The 11657-nt window shown below is 57.5% G+C and overlaps 1 protein-coding gene across 1 annotated transcript; it reads right to left on the bottom strand.

Annotated features, from left to right (window-relative positions):
• Window positions 1-5602: 5602 nt before the first annotated feature.
• On the bottom strand, window positions 5603-11327 carry LOC126651486 (keratin, type II cytoskeletal 3-like; the record flags this gene model as incomplete). Its single annotated transcript, XM_050337407.1, has 6 exons — window positions 5603-5934; window positions 6055-6089; window positions 7107-7327; window positions 9097-9222; window positions 10930-11094; window positions 11232-11327. Coding segments are annotated over 6 exons (975 nt in total), but the record flags the coding sequence as incomplete, so codon positions are not given.
• Window positions 11328-11657: the final 330 nt, after the last annotated feature.

Below are 11657 nucleotides of genomic sequence, written 5' to 3'. Positions count from 1 at the left end.
GGTCGGCTTTTTCCCGGGTGGAATTAAAATCCCAGAGGGAGTTGAAGGCAGAGAGAAGTGCTCGGAGTCTCCTCTGGCTCCAGCGGCTCCGGGAATTCCCTTTTATCCGCTCGCAGGGGTGGGCCGGGCGTGCTGGTGGAAAGCAATTTGGGGTTTTCATCAGCACCCCGGGGGGGTTGTTGACAGATTTTTTTTTTTTTTTTTGGTGAAGCTTTGCCATATTTGGGGCTGCCCAGGAACACGCCCTGCAATCGGGAGGGGAATTAAAAGCCGAGCATCCAGGCAGGTCCCTCCGTGACTCAGTGGGCTCCCCTATCTTTATGGAATCTCGGAAAGAACGCTCCGTCCCTTTTTTCCAAGCCCCTCATTGGATCCCCGGCCCTGACTCCCCAATAACTCCAGATAAAGATCTGCCCCTCCAATCAAAAAAAAAAAAAAAAATCCCAACTCATATTGAGGCTTTCACAACTCCCCCCCCAAACACGCCCTAAATCCGCTTTTTATTTGTCAAATCGCCCTTTGGCGTTTTCGGGAGACGTTTCCCAATCCAAACTCACAAGATTTGAGGAGACTCAGCAGATTTTCCCGCTGAGGGGGGGAAGGACCTCGCGGTGTCACCGTGATGGGAGTGCCTTCCACCCCCGGGATTGAGGTCCCTCCACCTCGATCTTCCCAAATCTGGGATAACCCTCTGGAGGATGCTGGAGCAGAGGGAAGAGGGTGGCTGGGATCATCCCCTGCCTCCTGATGGTCTGAGGGACACAGGGAATCATCACCAACCCCGGGAGGGACCGAGGGACGCGTCAGGAACCCACCAGTGCCGGGGACAGACGGACAGCTCGAGGTGCTGAGGGGGCTCCTGCTGCTCAGGGCGATTCCACAACCTCTCATTTACCAGGTTTTTTTTCCCCAAAAATGACACAGGAAAACCAGTTGGGAGCCAGAGGCGAAGGATGAACCTCTGGGTTCCAAATATTCGGGAAGGGAGGGGGGAAGGAGGGAGGGATGTGCTCGAGAAACGTGTTTTGGGTGGGACACCTCTGAAATAAAGAAACCTCTCTTTTTTTTAATTGAATGTAAATATTTTTAATTCATTAATTCGTTAATTCATTAATTCATTAATTCATTAATTCATTAGTTCATTAATTCATTAATTCATTCATTCATTAATTCATTAATTTAGAAAATGCTTGATGATTCTGCTGGGTGGAGTTCCCCCCCCCAAAAAAAAAAGAAAGGCAGATTCTCATCTGTGCTCATTAAAATCAAACTGAGCCCGTAAATATTACCTAAGAGGCCTCCTGAAGGTTTTAATCTGTCTGAATGCTATCAATTAAAAGCGTGATTAATTTAATTAATTCATTAAATGGGCAGTTAATTTGCTCGTTATCCTAAATAGCACCAGCGCGAGTCAGGGAGAAGGGACAGGAAAATGCACATTGGGGCCTTTCAGGGGGTTTAAAACATGAATTTGAGGCCAGTCAAAAGACCTTAAGTGGACAGGGACCTTCAGGAGGAATTTTTGGGGTCTTTTAGGGTGTAGGAGAGGGTAAAACGTCACCCTGGAGGGGGACTCAGGTGTTGGCCAGGGGTTACCCCACCCCTGAGGGACTCAAAACCATCTGGACCAGGGTTATCCCACCCTGGAGGGGCTCAAAACCACCTGGCCAGGGGTTATCCCACCCCTGAGGGACTCAAAACCACCTGACCAGGGGTTATCCCACCCCTGAGGGATTCAAAACCATCTGGACAAGGGTTATCCCACCCTGAGGGACTCAAAACCATCTGGACAAGGGTTATCCCACCCTGGAGGGGCTCAAACCCACCTGATCAGGGGTTATCCCACCCCTGAGGGACTCAAAACCACCTGGCCAGGGGTTATCCCACCCCTGAGGGACTCAAAACCACCTGGACAGGGGTTATCCCACCCCTGAGGGACTCAAAACCACCTGGACAGGGGTTATCCCACCCCTGAGGGACTAAAACCATCTGGACAAGGGTTTATCAACCCTGAGGGGCTCAAAAACCACCTGGACAAGCGTTATCACACCCTGGAGGGGCTCAAAACCACCTGGACAGGGGTTATCCCACCCTGGAGGGGCTCAAAACCACCTGACCAGGGGTTATCCCACTCTTGGGGGCTCAAGTCCTAGTTGACCAAGGGTTGTCCCACTCCTGAGGGATTCAAAGACCGCTTGGACAAGAGTCATCCCACCCTTGAGGCACTCAGGTAATGGTTGGCCAAGGCTTTTCCCGCCCTTGAGGGGCTCAAAAAATACTTGGCCAGGGACCATCCCACCACTGATGGACTCAAGAGTTGGCCAAGGGTCATCCTACTACTGGACACTCAAGGGTTGGCCAAGGGTCATCCCACCACTGGACACTTAAGGGTTGGCCAAAGTTCATCCCACCCCAATGGATTTGATGGTTGGCCAAGGGTCATCCCACCCTTGAGGGGGACTCAAGGATTGACCAAGGGTCATCCCACCCCCATGGACTTGATGGTTGGCCAAGGGTCATCCTACCCTGATGGACTCAACAGTTGGTCAAGGGTCATCCCATCCTTGAGGGGGACTCAAGGATTGACCAAGGGTCATCCCACCCCCATGGACTTGATGGTTGGCCAAGAGTCATCCTACCCTTGATGGACTCGGTGGTTGGCCAAGGGTCATCCTACTACTGGACACTCAAGGGTTGGCCAAGGGTCATCCCACCACTGGACACTCAAGGGTTGGCCAAGGGTCATCCTACACCCATGGACTCAAGTCCTGGATGACCAAGGTTTATCCCCACCCGTGAGGCCAAGGGTCATCCCACTCTGATGGACTCAACAGTTGGCCAAAGGTCATCCTACCCTGATGGACTTAAGTCCTGGTTGGCCAAGGGTCATCCCACCCTTGAGGGGGTCCCACGGTTGGCCAAAGGTCATCCCACCACTGATGGACTCCGTGGTTGACCAAGGGTCATTCCACCACTGGACACTCAAGAGTTGGCCAAGGATCATCCAACCCTGATGGACTTGATGGTTGGCCAAGAGTTATCCCACCTTGAAAGCCTCAACATCTGGCTGAGGGTTCTCCAGACGTGTGTTCCTGCCCCTGGAGAACGGGCAGCACCCCCCCAGCAAGGAGGGGACACCCTCCCTCTGGAAAGGAACCCAGAGGGTCCCACTCCTCAGTTCCCACCCCCTGAGCAGAGTTAAGCTCTCCAGATCCTCCCTTAACCCTCTTGGAGGCTCAGGATGGCTCAGCCTCCCTCCAGCCGGAGAAACCAGGACGTCCCTCCTGCCTTGGCCTCCCTCCAACTGGAGAAACCAGGACATCCCTCCTGCCTTGGCCTCCCTCCAGGCTGCCAAACGTGTGGCACGAAGCCACCAGAGTGTCCCCCGTGGTGGCTCCACGGAGAGAGAGGGGAAGGATGTGCCGAGTCAGCTGATAAATCAGCGCCCGCAGATAAGACTGGAGCCCCAGCCCGGGCGGCTCTGACGTCTCCAGACGAGATGTGCAGATTATCCCCGGGCTCAGCCTCCTCCCGGGGTGACCCTCGGCACCAAACCGAGCCCTGGGAGCTCTGGCTGGAGGGGCTGAAGGCGGGAGGATCAGGGGATGGGGGGTGGGAACTCAGCAGGGAAAATGGGGGTGGACAACGAGCCGGGCTCAGGCTCCACGTCCCGCAGAGCCAACCGAGCTCCCGCCCCGGATCTCACATGGAAAAGCTGCTGCAGCGGCTCCTCAGAGCGGCTCTGGGGCCGGGGAGAAACACGGAGTTAAAATTGGGCACCGAGGCAGGTGATTCAGCACCAGAACAGGTGATTAAGCACCAAAACAGGTGACTCTTGCCCCAAGCCAAACACCGGAGCGCTCCTGGCTCAGCACCAGCTTCTCAGAGCCTTCTCAGCGTCTTCTGTTCGGGCCAAACCCAGCCCTGTTCCCATGCCCGGGCACTCCTGGGCTTCCAAGGGAGTAGAATTCCCTCTTCCAGGTGTAAGATTCCCTCTTCCAGCTGTAGGATTCCCTCTTCCAAGAACCCTCGTAGCCGTTTCCCGTTGCCTTTCCCAGATTTCTCCCCTGGCTCTGCAGCTTCCTGACCCGCTCTGGGGACACCGGGGCGGCTCCCGGGGGGTTGTTGTGGGACTCCCGATCCGCCTCTGCCAGCGTTTTCTGCCCCTTTGATCTCTCCCCGCGGCGCAGGAGCCGCAGCACAGCTCGGATCAAACGCACCGCCACTCCCCTCCCACCTGCTCCCAATCCTGCTCCGGGAGGGAGGGAAAGAGGGAGGGAAGAGCCCACTGGGGGAGCCGCTCGGCTCTCCAGGGAGCTGACGGGGCCCGGGCTCCCTGGCGGGGTTTGGGATGAATCACCCCCCTTCCCAGCCCGCCGCGTTCCCACGGCTGGAAAATCGCGGCTCGTTTTCCCCCCCACCCCTCCCCGGGGGCGGTTCGTGGGTGACGGAGCCGGGCCGAGCGCCAGGGGACAAGGGGTTTGGTCAACACCCACGCCCCACGTCCTGCTGCCCTCCCAGCGCTGCCCACGGGACCGCCACGGCCCCCACTTCTCCTTCCTCCGGCGCAGGATCAAAGCCTCCTCCACCTGGAGCTGCTCCAAGGGGGAATGTCGGGAGTTGGGGGCTCGACTTTCCAGGGCAAGGTGTCCCCTCCCACGGCAGGGGTTTGGATTGGGGTGATCTTTAAGGTCCTTTCCAACCCCAAACCGTGCCACGATCCCATGACTCTCCCAGCTCACCCCCGGGGTGCGGGTTTGTGGCTCCGGGTGGGGGCCAAGAGGCGTCGTCCCCCCCCCTCCCCCCGAGCTTGGACACCCGCCCTGCTCCATCCCCGCACCTCTGCAGATCCCTCCAGGCCCAGGGACGACCCCTAATTTCCCACCCACCATCACCAAACCCCCCGAAGCAGCGACACAACGACCTTGTGAATGTTCTCTGCGGTTTATTGGGAACGGCAACACCCCGGGGGGAGGGCAGCGAGGCTGGGGGGTGCGGGTGGGTGGAACGGGAGGTGGGGACATCTCGTGCCCCGTCGCGGGGTGGGCTGGAGGGTTTGTTCTCCTCGCAGACAGCCCGGGGGGGTCGTGTGCGAGGCGTCCCAGGGGTCACCGGGAGCGGGACGAGCGGAGCGGCGGCCGCAGCTCCCGGCCGAGAGAAGCCCCCCGAGGTCCCACCCTGGGCCGGCCCGGCCCCCGGCCACCTCCCGAGACGCCCCCTCGCCGAGGGACGAGCCCCGCTGGCCCCACACCCTTCCCGGGGGGAGCAGCGGGATGGACCCCGCCGGGAGCGCGTCCCCGAGGGACGCGGGGCGGGAGGGGAGAGCGGGACACGCGAGTTTTATACACGAGAAATGCCCGAGGTAGCGAGGCGGCGTGGGGTGGGCGGGGGGCGCGGCGGCCCCTCGTGCCGGGCAGCTCCCCGTGCCCCGACGGCGCCGGCATCGCCCCCCACGCCCCGCGTGGCACCGCGGGCCGGGCCGAGCCGGGCGGGGAGGGCGCGGCTCGTCCCACGGAGGGGCTGCTGCGAGTGGGGAGGCTGGGGCTGCTGCCGGCGGGAGGGACGAGGAGCTGCTGGTGGTGCTGGTGGTGCTCGGTGGGGCTCAGAACCGCACCCCCGAGGACTTCACCGAGGTGGTGACGCATCTCCGCACCGAGGACGAGCCCCCGGCGGAGCCGCACATCCTCCCGCTGCCCGAGGAGAAGCCCCCGCCGTGCATCCCCCCGCCCAGCCCGCAGCTGCCGCCGGCGAAGGCGCTCCCTCCTCCGCCGCCGCACATCCCTCCTCCCATCCCTCCTCCCATCCCGCTGCCGCCGCCGAATCCTCCTCCCATGCCGCCCACTCCGAATCCTCCTCCCCGGCCGCTGCCGCCGCCGAATCCTCCTCCCATCCCGCCGACTCTGCCGCTGGTCACGGTGGTCCTGCCGACCACGGCTGCAAGAGAAGAGCAGGTTAACATTCCCTTGCCCAATCCCGGGCTCTGTCTCCCCCAAAATCCCCATCTGGAGGTATTTTTGGGGGTCCCCCCCTCTTCCCCCGAGGGGAAATACTCACAGACGTTGACGTTGGACATGCTGTCGTTGCAGAGCCTGCCGGGGGAATGGGAAGGGTTTAATTAGCCGGGAAAAGAGAGGGGGTGAAAAGCTTCCAAGTGTGGGGTTGTTGTCCTGTCACTGCCCCCCGGTTCATCCCCCTCAGCCACTTGGGAATCACTAAAGGGTTTCAGGAGGGGATTGGCAATCCCTCTTTTTGATGAGCCTCCAGGTTTGAGGTTCATTGAAAAATTGGGCACCTGACAGGAGGGGAGTGGCAGTTCCACCACCTGCAGTGACCCAGTGATGGGTCCTGACCCCTCAAAACATCCCAAATCCCCTTTACAATCAGGTTCCTCCAGGTTTTTGAGGTTCACTAAAATGGGCACCTGACAGGGAGGGGAGCAGCAGTTCCACCCCCTGTACTGACCCAGTGATGGGTCCTGACCCCTCAAAACACCCCCCCAGAGCAACCAATCCCAACATCCACCCTCTTTACCCCAAATCCTCTTTATGATGAGGCTCCTCTGGGTTTTTGAGGTTCACTAAAATTGGGCACCTGACAGGAGGGAGTGGCAGTTCCACCACCTGTACTGATCCAGTGATGGGTCCTGACCCCAAAATACCCCCCAGAACACCAACCCCAATATCCACCCCTTTTACCCCAAATCTCCTTTACAATCAGGTTCCTCCAGGTTTTTGAGGTTCATTAAAAAGTGGGCACCTGACAGGGAGGGAGTGGCAGTTCCACCACCTGTACTGGTCCAGTGATGGGTCCTGACCCCCTCAAAACAACATCCCCCAGAGCAACCAATCCCAACATCCATCCTCTTTACCCCAAATCCCCTTTACAATCAGGTTCCTCCAGGTTTTTGAGGTTCATTAAAATTGGGCACCTGACAGGGAGGGAGTGGCAGTTCCACCACCTGTACTGGTCCAGTGATGGGTCCTGACCCCTCAAAACACCCTCCCAGAGCAACCAATCCCAACATCCACATTTTTATCCCAGAGAAATGGCCTGGCCTTGCCTGGGTGTCCATCCCATCCCACCCCACCCCAGAGCTCAGCCCTCACCTGTTCTCCTCCCCCTCCAGCAGCTTCCTGTACATGGCGATCTCCACGTCCAGCGCGATCTTGACGTTGAGCAGCTCCTGGTACTCCTTCAGCAGCCGGGCCAGCTCCTCCTTGTCCTTGCTCAGGGCTGCCTCCAGCTCCTCCAGCTTTATCCTGGCATCCTTGAGGGCCATCTCGCCCCTCTCCTCGGCCTCGGCGATGGCCGATTGCAGGTGATGGTTCTGGAGGGGTGGGAAACGGGAACTGTCTCTGGTTTTGTCACTCAGGGTCAGCCCTGGGACCCTCCAGTGGGGAATTGCAGAGGGGAGAGGAGAAACAGCTACAGGAGGTGGACTCAGGGGGGTGATTGGAAGTTTCTGGCCCTTTCAGGGTGGTTCATGAGCCAACCTGCTGGCACCACGCCCTGAGACACCACAGGACCCTTCACCTGCTCCTTCAGCTTCTCAGTCCTATCCCTGAGACACCACCCAACCCCTTACCTGCTTCTCACCTTATCAGTCCTATCCCTGAGACACCACCCAACCCCTTACCTGCTCCTTCAGCTTCTCAATCCCATCCCTGGGACACCACCCAACTCCTTACCTGCTCCTTCAGCTTCTCAACATCATCCCCAAGACCCCACCCAACCCTTACCTGCTTCTTCACCTTCTCAATCCCATCCTTTGAGACATCACCCAACCCCTACCTGCTGCTTCACCTTCTCCATCTCATCCCTGAGACACCACCCAACCCTTTACCTGCTCCTTCATGTTCTTGATCTCATCCCTGGGACACCACCCGACCCTTTACCTGCTTCTCACCTTATCAATCCTATCCCTGAGACACCACCCAATCCCTTCACCTGCTCCTTCAGCTTCTCAATCCCATCCCTGAGACACCACCTGCTCCTTCATGTCCTTGATCTCATCCCTGAGACATCAACCAACCCCTACCTGCTCCTTCAGCTTCTCAACATCATCCCCAAGACCCCACCCAACCCCTTACCTGCTTCTCACCTTCTCAATCCTATCCCTGAGACACCACACGACCCTTCACCTGCTCCTTCAGCTTCTCAGTCCTATCCCTGAGACACCACCCAACCCCTTACCTGCTCCTCACCTTCTCCATCTCATCCCTAAAACCCCACCCAACCCTGTGAGGGTCTGTGGGTCCTTTACCTCCTCCTCTTCTTCTGAGTCTCATCCCTGAGACCCCACCCAACCCTGGGAGGGTCTGAGGGTCCTTTACCTGCTCCTCACCTTCCCAATCTCATCCCTGAGACATCAACCAACCCCTTACCTGCTCCTCACCTTCCCAGTCTCATCCCTGAGACATCAACCAACCAACCCTCTGAGGTGCTGAGGGGCCTTTACCTCCTCCTCTTCTTCCCAGTCTCATCCCTAAAACGTCATCCAACCTCTTACCTGCTCCTCATCTTCCCAATCTCATCCCTGAGACCCCACCCAACCCTCTGAGGTGCTGAGGGTCCTGTACCTGCTCCTCGGCTTCCCAATCTCATCCCTGAGACACCAATCAACCAACTCTGTGAAATGTTGAGGGTCCTTTATCTCCTCCTCTTCTTCTGAGTCTCATCCCCAAGACATCAAACCAACCCCTTATGTGCTCCTCACCTTCCCAATCTCATCCCTGAGACATCAACCAACCAACCCTGTGAGGTGCTGAGGGTCCTTTACCTCCTCCTCACCTTCACAATCTCATCCCTAAAACCTCATCCAACCTCTTACCTGCTCCTCATCTTCTCAGTCTCATCCTTGAGACCCCACCCAACCCTGTGAGGTGCTGAGGGTCCTGTACCTGCTCCTCACCTTCCCAATCTCATCCCTGAGACACCACCCAACCTCTTACCTGCTCCTCTCCTTCTCCATCTCATCCCTAAAACCCCACCCAACCCCGTGAGGTGCTGAGGGTCCTTTACCTGCTCTTCACCTTCCTAATCTCATCCCTGAGACCCCACCCCACCCAACCCCGTGAGGTGCTGAGGGTCCCGTACCTGCTTCTTGACGTTCTCGATCTCCACCCGCAGCCTCTGCACGTTCCTGGTGAGCTCCTGGATCTCCAGCTTGGTGTTCCTCAGGCTGTCCCCGTGGCGCCCGGCCGTGCTCTGCAGCTGCTCGTACTGGGGGGTAAAGGGGACAGGAGGGGACCCATCAGGGGGGTTTTGGCACCGGTTTTGTGGCTTGGGGGACACCACGAGGACCCAACACTGGAGGGACGCCCAGATGGGGGACAGAGGGGGTGTTGGGAGCCCAAAAATGGGGGTTGGGGCTCTGAAATTGGTCTTGATCCCACGGGGGTGGGAGGGGGATAAAAGCCTTGGACAGGTGGGTTTGGGCCCCTCGAGGGTGGGGTGAGCCCAGGCCAGGTGTTGAGTCCTTCAGGGTTGGGAGAACCCTTGGAAAATCATTCCCTGAGTCCCTCAGGGGTGGGAGAACCCTTGGAAAATCATTCCCTGAGTCTCTCAGGTTTGGGAGAACCCTTGGAAAATCATTCCCTGAGTCTCTCAGGGGTGGGAGAACCCTTGGAAAATCATTCCCTGAGTCCCTCAGGAGTGGGGTGACCCTTGGAAAATCATTCCCTGAGTCCCTCAAGGATGGGGTGACCCTGGGCCAAGGATTGAGTCCTTCAGGGTTGGGAGAACCCTTGGAAAATCATTCCCTGAGTCCCTCAGGGGTGGGAGAACCCTTGGAAAATCATCATCTGAGCCCCTCAGGGGTGGGAGAACCTTGGAAAATCATCACCTGAGTCTCTCAGGGATGGGAGAACCCTTGGAAAATCATTCCCTGAGTCCCTCAGGGGTGGGAGAACCTTGGAAAATCATTCCCTGAGTCCCTCAGGGGTGGGAGAACCTTGGAAAATCATCATCTGAGTCCTTCAGGGCTGGGATAACCCTTGGAAAACCATTACCTCAGTCCCTTAAGGGTGGGATAACCCTTGGAAAATCAACACCTGAGTCCCTCAAGGGACCCTTGGTCACCTCTTTGAGTCCATGAGGGTTGGGAGAACCCTTGGCCAACCACCAAGTCACCCTCAAGGGTGGAGAATCCTTGGCTAAGCATGGCTTGAGTCCCTCAGGGGTGGGATAATCCTTGGAAAATCATCACCTGAGTCCCTCAGGAGTAGGAGAATCCTTGGGAAAACCCTTGGAAAATCATCACCTGGGTCCCTCAGGGGTGGGAGAACCCTTGGAAAATCATCACCTGAGTCCCTCAAGGGACCCTTGGGCACCTCTTTGAGTCCATGAGGGTTGGGAGAACCCTTGGCCAACCACCAAGAATCCTTGGCTGAGCATGGCTTGAGTCCCTCAGGGGTGGGATAATCCTTGGAAAATCATCACTTGACTCCCTCAGGGGTGGGAGAACCCTTGAGAAGTCATCACCTGAGTCCCTCAGGGGTGGAATAACCCTTGGAAAATCATCATCTGAGCCCCTCAAGGATGGGATAACCCCTGGAAAATCACTACCTGAGTCCATCAGGGTTGGGATAACCCTGGGCCAACCTTGAGTCCCCCTCAAAGGTGGACAACCAGCCACACTGCCGAGCCCCCTCCTACCTCCCAAGAAGCGAAGCTGGGCTGGACTTTTCCCCCCCTTAAAGTGCCTTTTTTTTTTTTTGGGGGGGTCATTTTTCCCCCAGAACCCCTTCAGGGGGATGACTCAGATCCCTCAAGAGAAACCCCAACCCCCCCGTTGGGGACACACCCTTTGCCCCACGAGCATCCCCGTTAGGGCCGCCCGGTCGTAAATTAGGGCTAGTTGGTGGTAAATTATTCCCAATTAGCCACCCCAGGAGGTGGGGGGACGGCCTGAGGTGGTGCCAAACCCACCTGGCTCTGGTACCAGGCCTCGGCCTCGGCCCGGCTGCTCTGGGCGATCTGCTCGTACTGGCGCCGGACCTCCTCGATGATGCTGTCCAGGTCCAGGTGCCGGTTGTTGTCCATGGACACCACCACGGACAGGTCCCTGCTGATGCTCTGCATCTGGGACAGCTCCTGTGGGGACAGCCCGGGCAGGGGGGAGAGGCACAGCTTGAAAAAAATCCCACCTGGGATTTTGGGGTGGATCTCCAGCCCCCCGGATCCACCTCGGCCACCCTGGTGTGGCCCCCAGCCCGACTCGGAGCTCGCACCTCCTCGTAGATGGCCCTCAGGAAGTTGATCTCGTCGGTCAGAGCTCCCACCTTGGCCTCCAGCTCCACCTTGGTCATGTAGGCAGAGTCCACATCCTGGAGGGATGGGTAAAAATTAAAAAAAAAACAAAAAACCCAGTGGTGTTTTCCCCTCGGGATTTCCCCTCGGGAATCCTTCGGGATTGTGCTGTTAATCCCAAAGGGGTGGGGGTCGTGGGTGATTCTGCAGCTCGTGTTTATGTAAATGTGTGGAGCTGAAAATAAACAGCATTATCTGCAACTCTGTAAATAGAGAGGTGATTTGGTGTGGGTAATGCTGTTGTAATTGTGTGGGTTTTTGTTGTATAATAATACAATGATGCATAATATATGTTATATATGTTATAATATATAATATGTTGTATAATAATACAATGATGCATAATA

The sequence above is a fragment of the Myiozetetes cayanensis genome, unplaced genomic scaffold, assembly GCF_022539395.1.
Source record: "Myiozetetes cayanensis isolate MyiCay16 unplaced genomic scaffold, myiCay2020 scf63, whole genome shotgun sequence".
NCBI lineage: Eukaryota > Metazoa > Chordata > Aves > Passeriformes > Tyrannidae > Myiozetetes > Myiozetetes cayanensis.
Note: the sequence above shows the minus strand (reverse complement) of the source record. Positions and strands in the feature narration are given on the sequence as shown.